Source organism: Aethalodelphis obliquidens, unplaced genomic scaffold (genome assembly GCF_003676395.1).
Source record: "Aethalodelphis obliquidens isolate GAN/ISIS:26980383/991018 unplaced genomic scaffold, ASM367639v1 scaffold11, whole genome shotgun sequence".
NCBI classification, from domain to species: Eukaryota; Metazoa; Chordata; class Mammalia; order Artiodactyla; family Delphinidae; genus Aethalodelphis; species Aethalodelphis obliquidens.
The window spans coordinates 42,794,624-42,818,595 of NW_020837955.1; the positions used below are offsets into that span (position 1 = coordinate 42,794,624).

Below are 23,972 nucleotides of genomic sequence, written 5' to 3' on the forward strand. Positions count from 1 at the left end.
GGCAGCGGGAAGGGTATTTCACATCATGTGCATGTGAGGGCCCGGGGCACAGGTCCTTCCTTCCCCTGACCTACAAGAAAGAATAACTTTTAAAACACCGTGTATTTTCTTGTTAGCAGAACCGAGAGCCCCCCTCTGATGGGCAGGGAGTGTAAGTGTGAAACTCGCAGCAGGCTGCAGCGTGCTGACCTCGGAGCTTGTCTCCCAGCCTGACGGGACGCTCGCGCACAGGGGTGCCTTCCACCACGGGGGCCCCCGCTGCCCCGCCTGCCCGGACCGTCAAGGCTGTGCCCGTGCCTGGTGAGGGGCAGCCACTGAGTACGAGTCACCTGTGGGGACCCCGAGAGGGAAAGACCCAGGCCAAGCAGCAGAAGGACACGAGGGTCTGCTGGGGCTCCTGTCCCCTTTCCAGATTCAGTGTGGTGAAGAACGCCCCGTTGTGAGGAGGGAAGGGGCAGGGATGGGATGGAGACCAGCCCTGACATCTGCGCGGCCCTGACGGACAAAGTGCCTTGGCACAGGTAACTCAAGGGACCCCCGTGTGGTGCGCGCCCCATTCCACCCCCGGGGGACCATGGCAAGCAGCCCAGCGTGAACTTTCTGCAGTGAGTGCTGAGGCCTGGCAGCGAGTCGGAGCTGCCTGCCAGCGAGTGAGAGCTGCCTGCAGAGCGTGCCTTTCAATATCCACCCCCACTGACCCGGGGGGCGCCTCCCCTCTGCAGTAGACGGTGATAGAACCCGAAGCGCGGGGGCTCCCGAGGACTGAACGAGATGCGCGTCGCACAGTGCCTGGTGCACAGTAAATGCTCAATAAATGTTGGCACTTGTTACGACCATCAGTGGTTTTTAAGCACATTTACCGACATTTCCAGATGAATCTTCTTCAAAGTAGCACCCATGCCTGTTTCCCCAGCTTTCCTCAGAAGATTTGGAGACCTTCTCTTTGGAAATGGCTTCCAGCCGTCGCATCACACAGTTTACCGGGCGCTGACTGACTCCCTGCTGTGTACCAGGGACTGGTAGGTGCTTCGGAATACTCTGCGTTGGCAACTTTTCTCACCCAGGAGTGGATTTGACTTTTGGGAAGTGATCCAAAATTCGGCCTACCCAACACCGGACACTGGTTGTTAGACCAGCAGAAATAGCTTTGCACCCCGATGAGTTGAGACCACAAACTAACAGGCCATCTTTACTGGAAGCCTTACCAGTTGGCCCAGGGGCAGTACCTGAAGAAGTAGTCAAGTATGTTCAGAGAAGGGACAGCACTTCCCAAAGGGCTCCTTTGAAAGGCAACACAGCTTCATCCCTCAGACTTCCGGGGGGTTGTCCCCCAGACGAGGGCTTGTACTGGGTGCGCCCCGTCCTTGAGGTGTTGGCGGCCAGCTGGAAAAGGAAAGCGTGAAATGCTGTACCACCCGGAGCTGCAGGTGGATGTCGGGCTCGGAACCAGGTGCACGCCGGAGGTGGTGGGTGCCGTGTGTGGTCGGGCCTAATTTTTAAGGAGAGCCTCAAAGGTGGAGGCGTTGGTGTCTCCCTTCAGGGGCAGGGAGGCCGGCTCCTCCACTACCAAAGAATTAATACTTGGAGCACGGCCGCTGTTGGCCGCGTGGGGCTGCAGGGTTTCTTCCATGGCTCGCCCTGCAGGCGCTGAGGAGGCTGGCTGGAGTGCAGACTCAGCCAGAGCAGAGGCCTCGGCGGAGCCACTGGGACTGGGTGGAGACGCACCCCGTAACCAAAACCCGCATGGCCAGGACGGGGCTTCATCTCACCCTCCAGGCCCGCCCGGGAGAGCGGAGCACACGAGGCCCCTGGCCAGCTGTGTGGACAGCAGTCGGGTTAGGACGAGCCGTACATCCGGGAGAGGCTGCTGAGGGCTCGGAAGCCTTGCGTCTAGTGGGAAGTAGTTGGGAAGGTGGAACCAGAGCAGCGGGCTGAGGGCCGCGGGGCCAGGCCAGCTGCCTTAGCCTGTGGCCTTCCCCGCCGTCGCCGGCGAGCCCTGCACTGAGCCCCGGGGAGGGCGGAGGCGCGTCTCACCCCAGGTGAACCAGGTGCCTTAGGCGAAAGAAGCAGGAAGCTTCCTTTTTCCTTGAATATTTTTGGACCAAGGCCATGAGTTCTGCCTTGCACACAGTTTCAGTAGCTCTGCCATTAGCTGGACGGTTATTCCAGGCTCACGCGGGAGCCATGAGGATGGGGTCTCCCTCGGGGCCTGTGATCTGGGCTCTCAGCATTGCTTGGGACCACAGAGCCCCACGCTGGGAACCAGAAGAGGCTGGCGCCGCCGTGTTCCATCGTCTGGAAGAGGGATCCTCGCCTCGAGCACTTGCAGAAGGAGCAAGTGGCAGTACACTGAGCAGCACGTGGACGTCTTCTAGACGGGAGCCGCCTGCCACTGCCGCATCAGTTGCCCGCCCCAATGTCCCATCTGGGGGCTCACTTCTACTTGAAGAACCCCCAACTTCTCTTCGGGAAACTCCTACCCACGCTTCAAGGCCCAGCCCCGGTCAGCTCTGCTCCAGCACGGCCCTCCCCGTGTCCTTGTCCGTGTTGGAGCTCTCCATCCAATGCCACGGTTTTTTCCAGCCTGTTTTTGTAGTATGTTAGAAATAAAGGTTGTCCCCCATGGGCACCACAAGGTAGCACTCTTCCCGTGTCAGGAATGTCCCTTACGTTCTCCAGGTAGAGCTTCTCACCCATCCTGAGCAGCCCAGGCCAGTGTCCCTGTGTCACTGGCATCACGTCATTTCTGACCCTGCTCCCAATTCCACAGCAGATTGTCACACGCTTCACGTGGTGTGTGCCGTCCCGATGTCAGGAAACTCACACCCCCTCCCATTCACCAGTCTGACACTCTCAGGTAGATATATTTAATTCCTTTAGTCCAGCTTGCTAAGACGCGCTAAAGTGAAAATACCATGTTGATTCCTGAACCTTTGGAGTGACCTATAAACTCTTTTATTTCTTTGTTTTTTCTCTGATACTTGTAGGGTGGTAGAGGTCGTGGCTGACATGTTGAAATAAATCCAGTTATTTTCACTTAAGCCACGTTACATTTCATATGTAATGAAATACACGTATATTAGAACATACGGAAAGAAGAGGTAATTTACAAGTCAGCCACTCCTAATGTCAGAAGCAGCTGCGGCTGGCAGGAGGGAGTTTGGAGTTCTGGAGCCCCGTCGTCAGGGAACTCCTTTGTATTTATCCAGGCCCCTCAGAGTGCACACCCCTTGCTGAGCCCGGTTAGCAGTGGGGTTGACCTGCTCTGGCCCATCCAGAGGCCCCCGGCTGAACTGCTGGAGCTCTGCCTGCAGGGAGCAGAGCCAGACCCCTCTGCCCTCGCTCTGCCAGTCGCTGACCGGTTTCCCATCCGGAAGATGCAGGGAGCAAGGCTGCTGGGGCCGCCGCTCTGGCCGGCGGCAGCTGTTCGTCCTGAGCACGTCTGAGAGCTGGCAGGGCTGCAGGTGCCCCTCCGCCCGCTTGTCCTCAGTACTTGCATCAGGACCACGTGCCTTGACAGAACAGCGTCCCTGCCACGCCACCCAGCCCAGCAGCTTCCTCTTGCCTTGGGGCCTTGCAAGCCTCTGCCAGTTGCGCTGTCACCTGAGTCAGGCTTGGCAGGTGGAGATTGCTCTCAGGGAAAACGGTGCTGCCCCCTCTGCCGTCTGCACCAGCCGTCCTCAAGTGGATGTAGGGAAGACGAGGCCCCATGCTTATACCCACCCCCTTTATTCATCTAGTCGACACTCACTGGATGCCTCCTCTGGGTCAGCCACGGAGCTGACTGTTGAGATGCGGACCCATAAGGCAGGTCCTTGCTCTGACCTGGGTTGGGTAGAAGGGACCACCGTGGTGGCTGTATTATTGAGAGCCTTGAGGGGGGGACTTGCAGAGGGGAAAGATTTTGCAGAGAATGTGACCTAGACTCCGTTTGAAGTAGGTATCTTGACCTTCCAGAAGAAAACTCTCTTTCGTTAAAGAAAAGGTGTCTAGAAGCCGTGTTTCCCTCTATCCTGTTTTTTCACGTAGCAAAATTGACTTTTTGTGGTATATGGTGCCATGGAGTTTCCTACGTGCACAGATTTCTGTGAGCGTCGCCATAATCAGGACCCGGGAGTTGCACAGCCATAGAAACTGCTCCCACTGCCCATCTGTGATCATAGTGGCCTCCCTCCCCATCTCCCCGACTCTGGGCAGCCACTGAGCTGTTCTCCATAACCACGGCTTGTGGTTTAGGGAACGTCATAGAAACGGGCTCCAACAGTATTTAATCTTTTGAGCCTAGTTTCTGTGACTCAGCTTAATGCCTTTGAGATTCATCCAAACTGTTCTATGTGTCTGTCGTTTATTCCTCTTAATTGTTGTTGTGTTCCACAGCATAGATACATCTTCATGTGTTTATTATAGCCATTCTAATAGGTATGTAATGCTGTGTCATCATGGTTTTAATTTGCATTTCCCTAACGGTTATGTTGAACATCTTTTCATGGGCTTATTTACCACAGTATATCCTCCTTTGGCAAGCTGTCAGTTCAGGTCTTTTGCCCATTTTTTTAATTAGGTGGTTTGTTTTCTTACTGTTGAGTTTAAAGATTTTTTATGTATATTGCAGATATAAGTCCTTTGTTAGATATGTTATTTCCAAATATTTTCTCCCAGGCTCTAACTTGTCTTTTATCTCCTAACACTGACTTTCACAGACCAATTTTTTTTTCATTTTGATGAAGTTCAGTTTATTTTTTAATTTATGAATTGTGGTTTTGATGACACGTCTGAGAACTGTATGCCTAACTTCGGGTCGCAAAGGTTTTCTCTGTTTTCTTCTAAAACTTTCTTAGTTGAAAGTTTTATTTAAATATACGATGTATTTTAAATTAATTTTTATAAGGTATGAGACTTAGGTCAGAGTTCAGTGTTTTGCATGTAGATGTCAAGTTTTCCAACACCATTTTTGAAAATAATACCTTTTTCCGTTGAAATGGCCTTTGCACCTTTGTCAGAAACCATTTGGACATATGTGTGCTAGTCTCTTTTGGAAATCTCTATGCTTATCCCTTTACAATTTCATATTATCCTGATCTATAACAGCATAATAGTGAGTCTTAAAACCTGCTCGTGTGCTTTCTCCCTTTTTTTTTTTTTTGCCTGTTTCAAAATGTTTTGACAATTCAGGTTCCTTTTCCTTTCCATGTAAGTTTTAGAAGAAGCTTGTCTATATCTTCAGCAAATATCCCTGGGATTTTGAGTGGAATGGAAATAACTCTATAGATCAATTTTTTGAGAATTGAAATCTTTATAATATTGAGACTTCCTGTCCATGAACGTGGTATGTCTCTCAAATTATTTGGGTATTCTTTTATAATATTATCAATATATCAGTGTTTTATAATTTTCAACGTAACGATCTTGTATATAATTTGTTAGATTTAAATCTAAGTATTGCATTTTTGTTGGAGCTATTATCAGTGACAGAACTGTGATTGATTTTGGGTGTTGACCTTGTACCTGGTGACTTTGCTAAATTCACCTATTAGTTCAAAGTTGGTTTTGTTGTTGGTTTGTTTTTTGTTTGTTTGTTTTGATAGATTCCTCGGTATTTTCCCATAAACAAATCATGTTGTCTGTGAATAGGGACAGTTTTATTTCTTTTTTTCCAAAATGTATGACTTTTATTTCCTTCTCTTGCCTTAGTGTAATGGCTAGAACTTCTGCGATGACACTAATTAGGATTGGACATCCTTGCTTTCGTCTCAGTCTTGAGAGGAAAAGCATTCATCTTTTCACAGTTAAGTCTGATATTAACTGTATGGTTTTTTTGTCTAATATCTTTATCAGGTTATTCCTAATGGCTGAGAGCTTTCATCTTGATGTTGAAATTTGTTAAATTTTTTTCCTACCACAATTGATATTGTTATGTATTTTTCTTCGTTAGGCTGTTAATATGATGGATCATATTAGTTCATTTTTAATTGACTTCATTTTTTAGAACAGTTTTAGATTTACAAAAAAAATTGAGAAGTTAGTACAGAGAGTTCCCTGATACCCCACACTCATTTTGCCCTATAATTGACATATTAGTGTGATACACTTGTTACAATCAACAAACCAGTACTGATATCTTTCTAACTAAAGTTCATATCTTATTCAGATTTTCTTAGGTTTTACCTAATGTCCTTCTTCTGTTCCAGGAACCAGTTTAGGATACCATGATAGATTTGGTCATTATATCTCCTTAGACTCCTCTTAGCTTTGACATTTTCTCAGATTTTCCTTGTTTTAGATGACCTTGACAGTTTTCAGGAGTACTTGTCAGGAATTTTGTAAAGTGTCACTATATTCGAATTTATATGATGCTTTTCTCATCATAGACTGGGGCCGTGGCGTTGTGGTAGACCACAGAGGTAAAATGCCATTTTCATGCAGTCGTATCAGGGTACATACTGTCATAATGATTTAACACTGTTGAGATTGGCCTTGCTCGGTACCAATATGAAGATAAACGTTAGTTCATACTCATGTCTACACAGAGTTCTAATCCATTATTACATGGATCCTTCTGGCCGCCTCTTGCTTATCTGTGAGAAACTGGCTCCAGCCTTCTGCCATCCATTTAGCTAGTTGTTTGAGCCCAGTATACCGTATAGCAGTATCAGGACTTTTATCCTGTACTTCCATGGGAAGCAACTGTATCAACCAGAGTACAGTGCCCAGTGCAGTTCCTTTTGTCTTAGTCTTATGGACTCCACTCATTTCCAGAGTTCCTTAGGTCACCATGTTTCCTCCCACACACCTCAGTGGGCTTGTTCATACGTTTGTCATACAGTTAGATTCTCTTGTCACCTCCTGCATTCTTTCCTGGGGTCCTCCAGTCTCCTAAGTATATCGCTGTTGTTAATTTGCATACATTGAATGTATGTCTCTATTGTTATTCCTTTTACAAAAGGTCATAGAGTTGGGATCTTACAGCATGTAGCCTTTCCAGAATTTTTTTTTTTCACTTGGCAATATACATTTAAGATTCCTCCATGTCTTTTTGTGACTTGATAGTTCACTCTTTACATGACTGAACAATATTCCCTTGTATGGGTGTTCCATAGTTCATTTACCTATTAAAGGACATCTTGGTTTCCAGTTTTGGGCAATAGGTGAGTGAAGCTGCTGTAAACATTCACGTGTGGGTTTTTGTGTGGACATAAGTTTTCCAATCAGTTGAGTAAATATCTAGGAGTGCGGTTGCTGGTGCATGTGGTAAGCCTCAGTTTAGCTTTCTAAGAAACGACCAACTTTCTTCCAAAGTCGCTGTTCCACTTTGCATTTTCATCAGCAATGAATGAATATCCCTCATCCTCACCAGCAGTCAGTACTATTGAGGGTTTTCCTTGTTTGTTTGTTTGTTTGTTTGTTTTGTTTTTAGCCATCCTGATAGGTGTGTAATTGTATCCCATTGTTACAACGTATAACTCCCTAATGACAAATGATGTTAAGCAGCTTATCATATGCTTATTTGTCATCTCTTTTGGTGAGGAGGTGTCTGTTAAGCTCTTATCCATTTTCTAATTGAGTTATTTTCTTATTGTTGAGTTTTTTAAGAATTCTTTGTGTATTTTGGATACAAGTCCTTTATCAGATGCGTGTTTTGCAAAATTTTCTTTCAGCCTGTGGCTTTTCTTTAAGGTGTCTTAACAGCATCTTTCAAAGAGCAGAAATTCATTTTGATAAAGTTCAACTTACCCATTTTTTTCTTTCATGAATCATGCTCTATCCAAAAACTCTTCCCTAAACGCAAGGTCACCTAGATTTTTCTCTAGGTGACCATCTTCTAGGTGTTTTATAGTTTTGCCTTTTAGATTTACGTCTATGATCCGTTTTGAGTTCGTTTTTGTAGAAGATGCATATGGTCTGTGTCTAGATTCCTATTTTGCATGTGGCTGGCCAGTGGCTCCAGCACCATTTGTTGGAAAGACTAGCCTTTTTCCATTGAATTGCCTTTGCTCCTCTATTTACGTGGGTTGTTTTATGCTGTTCCGTTGATCTAGGTGTTTTTTCAGCAGTACATCCTATCTTGATTACTGTAGCTTTATAATAGATTAATTTGTCAAATATTGAATCAGCCCTCCATTCCTGGGACAGACTCCACTGAATTTTGAGGTCTTGTTCTTGATGTATTTCTGCATGTATGTCCATGAGAGATGCTGATCTGTGCTTTTCTGGTTACTGTCTTTTTTGATTTTAATATTGGAGTAATTCTAGCCTCATAAAATGCCTTGAGAAGTGTTGTTCCCTTCTCTTCTATTATTCTGAAAAAGGTAATGCTGAATTGATGTGTCATTTAAATGTTTGATAGAATTTTCCGGTGAAATTATCTGGCCCTATGATTTCAGAAGATTTTAAACTATGAATTCAAGTTCTTTGATAGTTACAGGACTATTTCCAGTTATCTGTTTCATCCTGGATGAGTTTTGGTAGTCTGTAGTTTTAGATAAATTTGTCTAATTCATCTGTGATATTGAATATTGGGCCTAGAGTTATTTGTAGGAAAAATTTTTTGTCGATTTAATGTCTGTGAGGTCAGTAGTAACATCCCCTCTTTTGTTCCTCATGTTGATAATTTGTTGGGTTTTTTTAATCAGTCTTACTAAAGATTTATCAATTTATTTTTCTTTTTAAAGAACCCAGTTTTGGCTTCATGTATTTTACTCTATCATTTTTTGTTTTCGATTTCACTAGTTTCTGCTATTACCTTTATTCTTTCCTTCCTTCTCCTTTTGGTTTATTTTGCTTTTCTCTTTCTGGTTTCTTAAGGTAGAAGCTTATTATTAATTTTATGTTTTATGTTATTACTGATCTGAGACCTTCTTTCTAAAATATGCATTTAATACTACAGATGTCCCTCTAAAATACTAGCTGTGTTCCATAAATTGTGATATGCTGTATTTTCAGTTTCATTCAGTTCAATTTTGTTTTCATTTCCTTAAGACTTCTTCTGTGACCCATAGATTATTTAGAAATGGCTTACTTGCTCTCCAGATGTTTGGAGATTTTCCTTTTGTCTTTTTCCATTATGATCAGAGAACATCACTCGTCTGATTTCAGTTGTTTAAACGTTGTTAACATTTGTTTCATAACCCAGAATCTGCTTCATCTGGATTGGTGTTCCATGTGCATTTGTGAAGGGTATCTATTCTGCTGTTACTGGCTATTCTATAAATGTCCGTTAAAACAAGTTGGTTCACAGTGTGTTTTATTTCTGCATCCTTGATGTTCTGTCAACTATTTCTATGAATTATGAGGGAGAAGTAGTGAAGTCTTCAAGTAAAATTATGGATTTGTCTAATTATCCTTTCAGTTTTGCCATTTTTTTGCTTCCTGCATTTGAGCCCTGTCATTAGGTACATAAGCATTTAGGGTTGGGATGTCAAACATTTATTTCATTTTATTTGCTATCTTATTATTTATTACATTTTATTATCACATATTATTATTCATTTTCTATCTTTTCCCTCGGTTTTTCATTTTTCTTTCCCCTTTCTTTCCTTCCTATGGAATATTTTAACATTCTTTTATATCGTGTGTTTTTTAACTATATTATCTCTCATAGTTTTTCCAGTGGTTGCTGTAGGGATTATGATACGTACTTAACGGTCACAGTCTAATGGGAATCAATATTTCTCCACCTTAAAGTAGAATATAGAAGCCTTACCACCATGTAGGTCCTTTAACTCCCTGCTTTATGTTATGGTGTCTTGTTTTACCTCTGTGTACATTGAAAATCTTATCTGTTGATGTCATGGTTTTGCTTTCAGTCATTAAACATATTTTAAAGAACTCAACAGAAGAACAGTCTTTGGTATTTAGCCAAATAGTTACCATTTGTTTTGTTCTGCTTTTGTTCCTAATGTTCCACACTTCCCTCTGGTATTATTTTGCTTCTTACTGAAGAACTTCCTTTAGCATTTCAGGTCTGCTGGCAACACCTTAACTTTTGTTTTTTTTAATCTGAAAACATCTTTATTTTAACTTCACTCCAGAAAGATTTTTTTCAAAACTGGACGTAGAATTCTAAGTTGACAGTTCTTGTGTCTCAGCACGTTAAAATTGCCATTTTGCGTTCTTCTACCTCTGTGGCTACTATAAGAATTCTGTAGTCATTCAAACATTGTTCTCCTATAAACAATGCAACATTTTTCTTTGCTTTCAAGATTTCTTTCTTTGTCTTTAGATTTCAGCAGCTTCATCATGGTATGTCTGGGAGTGGATTTCTTTGGGTGTGCCCTGTTTGCACTTTGCTGAGCTTCTTAAATCTATGGTTGTATATCTTTTGCCAAATTTGGAAAATGTTTAGCTATTATTTCTTTCTTCTACACCACACTTTTCTCTGTCTCCTTCCGGAACTCCAGTAACACGCATGTTAGACCTTTTGGCTTTTCCAACATGTCCCCGAGGCTGGTTTTGGTTTTTGTTGTTTGCTTTTGACATTTTTTCCTGTTTCTCTGGTTGATCATTTCTGCTGACTTATCCTCAGTCTCAGTGGCTCTTCCTCTGGCATCCGCATTCTGCTAAGAAGCCCCATGCAGTGCAGTTTTTTCGTTTTGTATGTTGAATTTTTCAGTACTGAATTCTCCATCTGATTCTTCTTTGTAACTTCTATTTTTTTAAAAAAACTCTCTGTATTTTCATTTGTTTCGTGGGTATTTTCCCTTCTCACAGCATTTTTATTACAGATCCTTTGAAGTGGTTGTCAGGTGATGTTTATCAAGTCATCACACCTTAAGTATCTTACAGTTTTATTTGTTAATCATACCTCAGAGAGCTTGAGGGAGAGGGGCGGTTGTCAGGTGATTCTAACTCCTGTGTCAGCTTTGGCCTTTACGTTTGTTGACTGTCTTTCCCAGGCAAGTTCAGGTTTTCCTGATTCTTCATATACTACGTAATCTGGGGGTGTAACCTGATCATTTTGAATATGATATTCTGAGACTCTGGGTCTTGTGTAAATCTTACAGTAATGTTGATATTTTTGTTTCTGAGACACTCGACCTGGTTGGATACAGCCCATGAGTCCTGACCAGGCTTCTGCAGGTTGTGGTTTCAGTATCCGTTCCTTTGTAGCCTCCGCAATCCCGTTCAGGTCTGCCCTCCAGGACCCCAGCAGTGGTCTAACCCTTACCTCAGTTCTCGGAGTCTTGGGTTTAGTGGCAGATCCACACATGCCCAGCTCAGGGGCGAATCCAGGAATCTATAAACAACTTGCTGGTGTGCTTTCCCAAAGGCCTCTTTCTCTGCAGTCTCCCTGGTCCTTCCCAGTTCTTGGGGGCTCTCCGTGCTACCACACACTCCTGCGACTGCACTTCCATCTAGGGCCGAGCAGTGAGAATACAAAGAAGGGGAAAGCAGTGGGTCCACCCACCTTTGGGGACCATAGCTCTTCCCATCAGAAAGGATGTTTCTCCTCAGGGCCTTCAGCACCTGCGGGCCCCCCACCACTGCAGGATTGCTTGGGGGCGGCGGTACAGGAGTTCAGAGGCAATAGCACAGAGGGGGGCTCCTCCATGCTCTGAGCATCAGGGGTCCTTCTCCCTCCTCAGGGTGATGAGAGCCCTGGGCTCTGTCTAAGGAGCAGTCTTCCAGCAGTGCCTACCTTGACCTCACCCGGACCCCAGAACAGGCAGGAGATGGGGAAGGAGAGGAACACCCAGAATGTGGCCTCCGGAGGCTGCAGCTGCTCTCCGCAGAGGACCTTACGGGAGAGAAAAGGATGGTGTTTCAGTGGTTGTCCCTTAGGGCACCTGAAATGATGGTCCGGCCACTAAAGACTGATGTGGTCACCTCAAGAGAATGTATTTTACACATCGATCATGGTAATCTTTATGAGCAGGTTTTGCTACATTTTAGAATGGTACCAACAACCGAGAGTGTTGCCCCTCCCCGTTCGGAGGGGTGGGGCTCAGGTCTGATTTTGCACAGGTCCAGGGCGAAGGCGCTGGCTCTGAGCACCGCTTAGACTAATAAATGCATTTGCTCCCTACAAGGTGGAATTGAGTTTCCAGGTACATTTATACAGTGATGTGCTTGATCGACAAATACTGCATTTCTTGAGCTGTTCGTCCCAGTACCATTGCCTGGTACATACAAGGTGAGAAACGGTTTCCCGTGGAAAACTTGACAGTGAAGCTGAAAATGTTTGATAAACTCTGCGCTCATGTACGGGCGTCCAGTTGTTTTCCTTTACGGTGTTTTTCCCCTTGGAAGGAGGGGCGCTCTGTGACTCGGCAGGAGTCCGTCAGCGCCTGGCGCTCAGGTGGCGGCCGGGGAGCTGCGCCGCGGCTTCTCGGAACTGTTCTGTCTCTCCAGCTTCTGTCTGCACACACCTCTCACCGTATGCCTGCAGGTTTAGTAAGTTCCAGACTGTCCTCCTGGAAGACCTAGGCAGCATCCTCTCCCTGGGCCAAAACATGGAAAGCAAAAACCAGCAACGCTGGGCTGTGGGAAGAAGGCAGGAGACTGGCCTCTGCTTCTTGCTGGGTCGACTTGTGCTGCTTTTATCGTTTCTCTTCCGATACAGCTATCCCTGAAACCTTTTTCTCCAAGTGATCACCAAGCTGCCTTGCTTTTCTTTTTTTCTTCCTTTTTTTTTTTTTAAGTTAGGCACAACAACGGGCGACAGTGATAATGATGAACAGTTTGATTTCAAAACCCTTTCTAAAGAAATCACAGTAAACAGAGTCTGTTTGCCTAAAGAAACGCTCTCAGCAATCAGCTAGTCACACAACCGCCTGTGCTAATGAACCCAGAGCTGTTAACGTGGTTTCTTCAGTTAAATTGATTCATGAATTTTGAAGAGAACATTATCTAATGAATTTTCTTTGAATAGAAAGCAATTAAAAGGACAAATCAGTCTGATTAACCCCAAAGTCACCCTCCTGCCACAAACGGTGTAGAGTTTGAAATTATATCATAAAAAACTAGAGCACATTTGCTATCTTTTTGCCCTCTGCTAATCCATGTAAATTAATGAACAACAAAGTCAATTTCTTTGCTGACCCTTTTCTGGTATCACCTGGATTATGCTGATGTTTAATTTGCTTAATGTTATAATAAAGTCTAAACAGATTTTTCTTTCCCAGTGAAGTGATTATCATTCCCTTCAGTGAAGAAGTGATTTTTATTATTTAACACGCATGTAAGGGTGTGTTTCCTTTAAGAACCAAATCGCACTTGGCCAGCTTGGCACCGAGTGTAATTAGTGCTATTAGGGACACACTCAGGGACTGCGCCCCTGCCCGTGGAATCCTTCCCTTTGTTGCTGCGTCGGGCGCTCCCGCCCCCCCTCTGGGGGCCACAGCTCCGTGTCCAGTTCTCCTGCGCCGTGCGTCCCCTTCGGAAAGACAATAGGTGTCGGTTCAGACCCGCCTCCTTCACATGCCAGGCTTCTCCCCAGCGCACTCCACGCCCGCGAAACAGCTCTAAACCTGGAGCAGAGGGAGGGAATGTTGTCCTGCGTTTTCCTTTTCATTCCTGCAGCGGGGTGAAGAGCGAATGCAATTTGATGTGGTTTAGTCAATTCAGATGGGAATGAAGTTGTTTTATCTTTGCAGCCCTGCTCATTACAGATGCCTGTAGCCAAGGTCACCACCAGCCCCTGTGTACCGTGGTGTTTGGCATTCTAAGCCTGCCCGCCGTCGGATGTGGACAGCTAGTATAATATCAGAGCCCAGCCCGTGGCTTCCTTTTCCTTCCGTGTCCCAGCCGAAGTTGGAAATTAACCAGCGGAACAAAAGGTTTCGAAGTTGGTGTGCAGGCAGGGCCTTCTGTGCTCACGGAGCGCACTGCCTGCTAATTTATACACGCCCGGGTGCCGGGAGAGCGTGTCTCGGGCCTGCCTGGCGCTCGGGGAAGATGGGAGGAAATCGCAGATCTGTGAGGCACGGTTGGGGACACCTGCAGAGGGGCCGGCCCGCTCCGTGCCCTGCGTCGCCCGCCTCTTCCTCCGTGTCGGGTGACACGGTGACAGGGCCGTGCGGAGCTGTTTTCATCGAGAATAACACCTCTGTGTATGTTGATGCGCCCTCACCCTCTCTTTCAGGACTGGCAGCCGTTTGTATCCGAGCTGTCGGAGCCGTTGGCCCAAATCGTGTCACTCTGCTCTCTCCCTTCAGATTCGTTCACCAGACAGGCGCTGTGGAAGCTGCTGAAGGCTGTGAAATTCGGAGAGACGATTTCTTACCAGCAATTAGCGGCCCTGGCGGGCAACCCCAAAGCAGCGCGGGCCGTGGGAGAGGCGATGAGAAGCAATCCTGTGAGTTTGCGTCCACGTGGCGTCAGCATGGCCGTGGTCAGTGGGGGGCCTGGGCACTGCGCTCAGGGGGTCACAGTGTCCTCTGACTGAAGCGGGTTTCAGGGGCAGCCCGGGCTGCAGTGGGCGGGGAGGACAGGAAGCCTTTGTGGTGGGGACCTCTGGAAGAGGCATGGGTGGCACTGGTGGGGTAAATGTGGTAAAGACGCTTTCCCACGCACCACCGAGACCCTCCCCGCCCCACGATGCGTGTCAGAACCACGGGAGCTGCTCGTCACAGGGAGCCCGGGGCGGCGAAGCCTGGAGAAGTGGCGAGCAGACAGCCATTCGTTCACTGGACAGCTGGGCACGCTGGGTGCCTAGGGTGTGCCCGACGCTCTTCCAGGTGCCGGGAGTGCAGCAGGAAACAAAACAGACCCACGCACGAGAGCTTATGTTCTAGAAAAATACACGTGCTGCGGTGTTTTCAAACCCATCCCCGTCGCCTGGGGGCTTTGCTCCGTCAGGAGGTCCAGGCCATGGCCCTTGGGACCTGGGATGACTCATCGCTTTCGGGCGTGTCCCCAAGCTCCTTCACGTCTTTGTCCCCGCTGTGAGTCTGCAGTCAGGCTGGGCTGAGAGCAGGACTCACGGACCACGCAAGGCCATCTCCCCAGGGGATAGGGTCAGGCCTCAGTGTGGGGTGGCCGCAGGCCTGTCGTTCCCAGGAGTGCAGAGGTCACCTCTGCTCCCCGTCACGCCACACGTGGGCCAAGCGCTGTCCAGTCTCAGGGAGGAAGTCCGCGTGGAGAGGCCGTGACGTGGGCCTGGCCAGGGCCACACACGCCTGTGGAGCCTGCAGGTGGGCAGGAAGGGCACCCCTGTCCGCACAACAGCTCGGCCCTCTGGGAGACCCCACACAGTTGCATGGGGCCCTGGAATATTCCCGATCTTATTAGTCTCCAGTGCCCGCCAGGGCCTGCTATCACATTGGGAATGGTTTCTCCCTAAAGCTGTAGGAAAGTCTCTCATATGGTAGAAGAATGCCATCCTATCAGGAAAAGCAAAGAGAGTCATCACATCATGGGATGGGAAGTTACTAAATCAGAGAGGCCCCACTTTTTAAAAACTTGCTGTGGCCCTGCTGTGTTTTCAGAACCACTTCCACCCCCGCTCGCAGGGCAGAGGCTGGCGTTTTGCACACCGCATTCAGCAGCTCTCGCCACTCGGCTCGCGGCCGCCCGAGGGCAGAGCTGGTGTCTCGAGACGGCAGCTTCTTGGCCTTTCTCCCAAAACGGAACCTGTTACTCTCAAGCAGCAGCTCCTGTAGGTCTGTAGTGGGGGCGCTGCTTTAATGTACATCTGATCCGGAGAAGAGTTTTATTCCATATTAAAATATCTCAGATCGTCAGGAACAATATGTGATACGATGACACAGCCCCCACTTCCCGTGTCCCTGGTCTCCACGATGGAGGCCGGTGGATCTGGTTAGCATGTCGTTTTGCACCTGTTGTGCCGTAGTGGCGGCGGCCCAGCTACATCGTTCGCGTACGCCTCCTCTGTGCGCTACGGGTCGCGTTTCCGCGCTGAGCGTGGGGTGACGGTGAATCAAGTTTCGAGGTGTAGTTACTCACGTCTCCCAGTGAAGCTTACATCACACCTGCCCTCTGGGAGGCCACCGTCTTCTCCCAGGTCCACTCAGTTTGGGGCAGTTTGACTTTGCTCTGGATAGAGAGACCACCCAGAGCGTGCTGTGGTGTCCACTCAGGGCCTCGAGGCAGAACTCTGGGGACTAACTTCTTTGCACCCTCCTGCTTCACGGCGTCACCGTGCTGTGTAGAAATTCTCCCTCTGTCCCCCATCTCCAGCCCTGTTTCAGGCCGCGCTCCTGTTCACACCCCACGCGGAGACGTGGTCCTTCTGCCCTCCCTCCCGGCCTCCCTGCCTCCCGCCCTGAGGTTGGCCTCGCGTCCTGGCACCGCCCGCCCCATCAGCAGGCGCGGCTCCCATCCTTGCCGTGAAACAGCTCTGCTAACTGACACGCACAGATGAGCAGCCCCTCACCTGCCCCCTGTGACGCCCGCAGTTTCTCACGCTCTGCAGTGGCGAGGCCTTGGTTGTCCGCCGATGGCGCTTGTGGCGACGTTCAGAAACATTTATTGTCCTGCAACCAGCGGGACTCTCTCCTCTTGCTATTAGTCTCTATGACTGTCACTGCTCAACTGTGGCCTCAGCCACTGAAATTTATAAAAGAGGATCTCACAGGGCTTAAAACTCTACCGTCCATGAAGTCCTAGTCTCGACATCCCCATCGCGTGCCCACGCCGAGGGTGGCCGTGACGACACGCTCGGGCGGGAGGATTCTGCCCGCACCGCGTCCCCTCTTCTCAGCTCCCTCCCGTGCCAAGGGTGACAGGAGGTGGTGAGCCCTCTGTGGCCTTTCCCTGGGCGTCCCTCTGTAGTTGGGCGCTGCCTGTGACTCATGCAGGGACCTCAACTTGATGAGAGGCTGCCGAGGACCCGACAGAGGCCTCCAGGTGTGGCTCAGAGGCACTGGAGGTGCTGCGTGGTGCAGCACGGGCAGCTCGGCGGGAATCAGCCGTCCTCAGGGGGGTCCCACAAAGTTGGTAAACGAGAACCTCCTCAGAACGGGCCGAGGGATCTCAGTGGTGACCCAGAGACCTGAGGGAGGAAGGGGCCTAGTCAGGGACCGGCTGGCATGTCCCGCTTCTCGGCGCTGATGGCAGGGGCCCGGCCACAGCGCCACACACGTGGGCTCCAGCACAGATAGCACATCGTAGAGCCTTACCCGCTGAAAACATCTTGTGTTCCGGCCGGGAAGAATGGTGGTGCCTTTCAGGAGGAGAGCGGCAGGTGGCTGTGGAATGTTCCAGAGCGCTGTGAGGCCCACTGCGTGCTGAGTCCTTAGGCGGCTGGCGGTAAAAGGACACGTGCTGGCTCCCGCGACGGCACGTGCTCTTGGCCTGGGCTGCCCTCCCCACGCCAGGCTGAGGGGCGGTTTTTGCGGTGGTGGGGGAGTTTCGTCCCATTCCAGGCCCTTGGCTTTTCCGTGGTTTTCCGTGAAGGAATTAACAGCCCAGGTGAAATGGTTTCGCAGCCTTCCAGAAGACCCTCTCCCAGGCCCAGCCTGGGGGACGGGCCGTCTTCCGGTGGGGCGGGTTGAAGAGGCCTCACACCCTCCCCGGTAAAGCACCCTTCCACTCATCCTCAGACAGAATTTGCTAAATGCAGTTCAAAGGCAATCGATACTTGCACAGAGAGTTTCTCCACCTTCTTCTAAACAAACGCATTCCTGAGGAGTTAGTTTATTCACAGATTGCCACGAGCGTTAATGACCCCCTGAGTCTTGTCCTGCCCGTCACCTAGATGGCTGTTGATAAAGATTTAGCATCATGTTCTAAGTGTCAGGGCTGTCAGTGGGGCTGAACCATTTGACCAGAAGAAAAAACGCACAGGGAGCTATTGATTACAGCTTCTCGGTGTCACTTGTTCACCAGGATTTAGGTATTGATGAGGCCGCAAGTGAAAACAAGCTCTTTCCCTTGTGGGCTGCTACCCACAAGAACAAAGGCGAAGCTGGAGAAAATATTCAGCCGGCACCGGAATCAGAGGGATTCCATTATTGATCGAAAGGCCCCTTCGTGTTATTTTTGTTGGAGACAAATCTATGGGTTTGGAAGTTTTATAGCATTTGAGAAAGGGTCTGTGTAAGGGATGGAGTCGCGCACTGGATGAATTAAATTTCACAGCGTGAAGATTTCAATGCAGCTGTGATATTATGAGCTTCGTGGTGCTTGATAAAAATTGCATTTCGTGTAGCACAGGCTTTAAAGGAGAGGGCATAGAGGGTGCAGATCCTTTGAAATGTCCTGAGGGCCCCAGTGAATTTTAGCAGGTGTCGTCATCTTGATAGTCTGAAACTTGCCACCAAAATTAGCACAAGCAGAAGCAGTGTTCCCATTTCCGGAGGGGAAGATAGTGCATGTTTGGTAAGACACCAGTTCTCCATCAAAGATGAAGACTGGTCATAGCTATCTTTATAATTGCTGTTCCAGGCCAGCAGTCCTGTTATCTGCGTCCTGCATAGAAAGGGAGAAAGGTCCATGTTACACACTTTGTTACAATTTCATAGCTTGTTGGGCGAGAGGGAAGAAAATCAAAGCTCACTTGTGAAATCTGCTGTTCGGTAGGAAAACTGAATTGGTGCCTAAATGTTTGTAAGACTAAATTGAATTAAACGTCTGTCTCTTTATCAGTCAAAAACTTGAATTGTATATTACCTAATCATGTCCTCCCAGCAATTATTAATGTACTATTGTATTTGATAAAAACCCTCAGTCAGGGCAAACAATCTGTTCTTAAAGTTTCCCGCTACTCCCTCCAGGCCGATGGGAGCTGGGTGCTGCGGGCAGGACTCAGCGGGACTCGGCAGCGTGTCTGCTTCTCGCTCAGTTAAACTGCACTGGAGAGGAAGTCTGAGCTCGCCCTCCCCGTGCGGGGTCAGAACCCCACAGACGATGCGAGTTACCATGGCAACTCTAACTTCTGGTCCAAGGCGGGACTAGTCTGTGATGTGCGGGAAGTCAGATTCCCACCTCCCAAGCCAACTTACTTACGTGCCTGCGCCCCCAGGCCCCACCTCGGCGGTCCCCTGGGGGCAGTGTACAGAGTGTGGGGCTGGAATCCCCTCTCGGCCCCTAAGCAGCTTGTCAACTTGGGCCAGAGGCTTAACGTGTCCCGAAGTTGAGAGTGCCTGGTCTGGGCTCGTTGGAGGATACGATGTCACGATGTGCACATCAGGCATGCTCTCCCCAGAGCATCATTACTGAGCAACGTGTCTAGGACAGGGACTGGGGATCCAGCCATCCTCCTGGGACAGGTGCAGCCCCACAGAGGGGCACTTCCTGGCAGGCGTGTGTGTGTGTCTGGTGCCCAGCAGGTGACACCCTGCTCCACCCACAGTGAAGGGCCTCCGGTAAAGGCAGAAGTAGGAACGACCGCCCGAGGGAGCAGGGGGTGCCCAGATACCATGAGAGGAGGTTCCCCCCATGGGTGGGGTCTTTCAGGGTCTGCGCCCAGCTCCCCACCCCGGCGACATCTGCAGAGTGGGCCCCGGTTCCTGTACCTGTGCCCGCTGCTATGACCTTCCTTGTGGAGCGGCCACCGTGATGTTCCCGCAGGGATGAGAGCGCTTGCCCCAGCATGCCCTGGGCCTGCAGTGGCCGCCCACCGGTGCCCCTTCCTCCCGCCAGGATGGAGCTACCCAGGATGAAGCCTTTCTTCCCCAGGGACTCCAGAGCAGACCCTTCCCTTAGCAGAAGTCTGAACTCTGCCAAGGCCTGGGGAGACCCCTCCAGAGAGCAGCTCTTCTCAAGCTCTGAGTAACTGCTTGTCTGGATCCTTACGCAGAACAACCATTGGTCTCCCAGAGCCCTGTGCAGTGGGAACACGGGGTACAACTCCTTGTGTTTGGTGGCCCCCGGCATGTGGCCATCCCTGGCACACTGGGTGTGCTCTAAGCTGTGTCCACTGGCTGCCCAGGAAGACATCTCCCATCCACTGTGGTTTTCAGGGGCCGTAATTACATCCCTTTCTTTCCTCCCGTCTTCTGAGCCAACTGAGACATGAGTAAAGGATGTTAGCTTTATTAGGATAAAAGCTTGACTGGAGAGGTGGCGTGGCCATAGCCATGGCAGGCTTTGCAGGAAGTCCCGCCAGAATTAGACGCCCCACCCCCCATCCCGTCACTGGTCCCTGCAGGGGCGGGCGCTGACCACGTCTTGGAAGAGAAAAGGGTACCCCATGCCGTGGGGCCGGCAGTCCCCCTGCAGGACTCCGCAAGGTGCTGAGCTGAGCATTCTCGTCCATTCTTCCAAGGGTGGCTGCTCAGTGAGTCGTCCTCCCCTCAGGGGGTTTGCGGGGGAGAGACCAGGCCCGGAGCATCCCTCCAGTGAGGTCCTCCACGCGGAAACCGAAGGCAAGGGCAGTGGCCACTGCGGCCCCTCCACCCGTGGCTGTCAGAGCTCCGTGCAGACCGCGGCGCTGCCGTTCCAGGAACAGACCCCAAGCAGGGCTCCCGTGCGCATCCTTGGGACTCCTGCTGAGGAGGCCCCGCCAGAGAGGACAGGGGCTCCCCTCCCTGGTGGGGTTGGCAGCGCAAGTACGAGGTTAGGGGGAACTAGGCCTGTGAGTGGCTGCAGGAGTAGCGACTGCGGGCCCTGGGGTCCAGTCCAGTCTGGTGCGTGCGGTATCAGACTCCTGCGGGTCTGTGTGGTGTCAGCTCTGGGCCAGGAAAAGAAGGTGCCGGGCGCTGGGGGAGGCCCTGTCCTCGGGGCATCGGCGCCCAGTCCACACCCTGCCTGCCTGTCCAGCCTCCCGGGACCCAGGCCCTCACTCCCCGAGGCTGGGCCAGCCTTGCCCCTCCCCTGGGACTGGTGCGGCTGCATTTTGGGCCGTGGGTGAGCTTCACTGGGCGCACAGAGCCCAGCCTGGGCCCGTGTTTCCTGGTGCATCTCAGGGACACTCGGCCCCTGGGCAGCTGTCACTGCCCTTGGTCCCAGCAGGGGGGCCCTTCTGATAGTCGGCGGTTCTCTGTGGGCCGTGTTTGGACTTGTTTTTGCTGTAAAGTGGCGTTGCTTTTAGTGGAATCACTCTGTTGATTTAAGCAGGTACCTGGCTACTCCGCTTGTCTCCAGGTGTGAAAGGCCAGGAGCAGCTTCGTCTTCCCATTAGGGCTTCTTTTGGGGGGGTGGGGCGGGGGGAACCCTGTGGGACGAATGAGGGTGGGCATGGGCCGAGGGTCCTTGCTGGTGTCAGTGGAAGAGCTGGCTGCCCCATCCCAGCAGGTGGGGTACTGGTAGCAGCAGTGGTGGTGGCAGCTTTTCAGGTGGGAACAGATGGAACTGGAGCTTCTCAGACTTGCCATGTCCAGAGACTAAGGAGGAATGCAGGTCCCCCCCAGTGCACGGGTGTAGTGTAAAGCCGGGCTCGGCAAACCTTTTCTATAAAGGGCCGTTCAGTCAATATTTTAGGCTTTGCAAAAGCAGCCGCAGGTACAGAGTACCAAGTGGGCGTGGCTGTGTTCCCATAAAACCTTATTTACAAAAGCAGGCGTGGACTGCATGGGGACGGCCGCACGTTCCAGCCTCTGGGTTGAAGGGGCCTGTGTGAGTACAGCATCCCCCGAAGTTTCTTCTTAACATCTTGGAAGCGTTGGAGAATTTTACGTGGTACCTAAACTTGGAAATGTCATTTCAAATTCTGCCTGTTTTAAATCCCTTATCGAGTGAAATTAAGCGTTCTTCTCCCCAGTCGTAGCATAAAGGGGTTCTCTAGAAGATGCCCCCCATTCGCCTCAGGCGTTGGGCCCCTTCCCAGCCCGCACAGGATGCTCAGAGGCCAAGGGGTGAGCAGTGCTGAGACAGAGGCTGCCGGTGGCCGAGCCCTGAGAGTTGGGCCCTGGGTCCGTCGCGGTCAGGGGCCTTGCCCTGGATCCCGAAAGGCCACGCTGGCCCGGAGCCCAGGCTGACGGAGGCTGCCTCGCTGTTTTCCAGATGCCCATCCTCATCCCGTGCCATAGAGTCGTCTGCAGCAGCGGAGCCCTGGGCGGCTACTCTGGAGGCGTGGCCGTGAAAGAGTGGCTTCTGGCCCACGAAGGCAGCCCGGCGGGGAAACTGGCATGTGGAGGGGGCTCCCGTCCAGCGAGAGCCTGGCACGGGGCCCTGGGTGGCACCACCAGCTCCCAGCCTGCTGGCCAGGATTGAGTGTTTGTAGTAACAGCTTGCTGGGAGCACGGCAGGCGGCGGCACTGCCACGTTAAAGGGGCTGGAGCCGTAGGAGTGCCGCGTGTCTGCTCCTTCTTTTCCACATTTTACGACAAAGTGAGTTCAGAGACTGGCCGCCGTGCGTCTAACCTGTTTCCTTCTCTCACACTGTCACTGTTCCATTTCTAATACTGTTAAGTCGGGGCTGAGACAGTGGGGGGCTGGCAAACATGAGGGCGACTGCCCCGGAAGGAGGGGGCATCCGGCGCCCGCCGGGAACCGCTGGCTGCCTCGGGCACCACACCTGTGCCTGGAGCCAGCCAAGGCCCCCAGGGCCCTGGACCCCCATGCAGGCCCATCCCAGGCTGCAGCCGTGTCCGCCCACTGCGTGCTCCCCGCCTGCCCTCTCCTTTGGCTGTTGAAGCTGCCGGGATGATGCTGCTGGAGGAGAGGGGACGGGCCCTGGAAACAGGCGCTTACTGACATTCTCCAGCCTTATTTTTCCAACTGCCAGAAAGCGAATGCAGGATGCATCCACCGGGGGTCATGTCAGTGGAAAGAAAATAACCGCTTGCCAGAAAGATTTGGGAAAACAAACAGCTCTTGGCGCGTGGGCGTGGTTGAAATGGCATCTCTCTGAGGAATGGAGTCTATCCCAGCCTTTCTCTGGACAGAAGGTGACGAGGGATGCCGACCTCTCCTTCCTGACACCTGACGTCGAGCCTGGAAGTCCAGGGTCACACACGAAGGCGGGTCAGCTCTTGTCACTGACGGCAGAGAGGAGCGTCTCCAGCATCTGCCGGGCACATGGTCTGATACTTCAGCACCGTGTTGTCGCTTTAGGGTTATAATTGACTTATCCAGAAAGCGTAAGGGAAACTTGTAGCTCTGTTTGTGGGTAAATAATATGTTGTATGGAGAAAATAAACCATGCCCAAGTGTTCAGTAGAACGCTGTGTCTTTGTCAAGGGTGCCTGCGACAGTGTAAACAGCAGCAGGGAAGCTTGAGCAGTTTGTGTTTGTCACCAGAAACCTGGGTAAAAATACAGCCCTGCACAGGTACAGTTTGGGTGTACTCTGTATCTCATGGTACCTTAATATCAACAAAAGAGCAGGTACCTAACACAGACAAACTAGGCTTTTCTCACCAGTTTACAATTTATTGCATCCCTTTCTTAGGTCAGCCAAGTTAATTCTGGATTTTTTCCCTCAAAAATAACATATGACCATTTCCGCATTATCTTCTGATTTTGGTCCTTCTCAGGACTTCTTTACGGCAGAGTCGTGCTCCTGCAGGGAGCTGCACAGATGTCTGATCTTCGGATGGAACCCTGAGTCTCCCCGCTGCGACCGTCCATTCTCACGGGGGCCCTCGGCTCGGCGAGCTGTGAGAATTGTGTGTCTCCACGTGTGAGCAGAGGGCCTATTTCTCTGTCCCGATGTGTTGGGAGGACGAGTGGGGGACCTGGGGTGCCCTTCGCACTTGGGGCTGTGAAGGTGGTTGGCTGCGTCCCGAATTGTGTAAGGAAAATGCTTTGCTCCAGTGACTGACAGTCCCAGGACCCCTCCTCTGCCCGGAACGGAAGCGCAGGCTGCGATGCCCAGCCTGTGGCACCCGGCCTGGGGGCCTGGGTGCGGGGCTGTCTGTGCACTTCCAGTAGAGGGCGCCACCGTGGTGCCCTGGGCGGCGCTGGGGAGCCCCGGCTCCACTTCTGCTCAGTGACGGGTTTGAAAGTGGGGTAGGGTAGAACTCCGATCCAGATGCCCTGCGGCAGTCCCCAGGGCACGTGCCGTCCAGGCTGCCAGCAGGCGGGCAGGCCTCTCTGCGGTGCGGTCAGCCCTGAGGACGCATCGCAGGCCCCGTACCCTCTGCACGCGGGCCGGGCCTCGGCCTGGAGAGTAGGCATCCCTTAAGGGGA

The 23,972-nt window shown here is 50.7% G+C and overlaps 1 protein-coding gene across 2 annotated transcripts in view; it reads left to right on the top strand.

Moving 5' to 3' along the window:
• Positions 1–22,994, top strand: part of MGMT (O-6-methylguanine-DNA methyltransferase) — a 283,077-nt gene extending 260,083 nt beyond the window's left edge. For both annotated transcript variants that reach the window (XM_027112962.1, XM_027112961.1), the window contains exons 4-5: positions 14,154–14,293; positions 21,844–22,994. In XM_027112962.1, the coding sequence (XP_026968763.1) occupies positions 14,154–14,293; positions 21,844–22,053 (350 nt within the window). In that variant the 3' untranslated portion in view covers positions 22,054–22,994. The remainder of the gene's footprint in view (positions 1–14,153; positions 14,294–21,843) is intronic.
• The last annotated feature ends 978 nt before the right edge of the window (positions 22,995–23,972 follow it).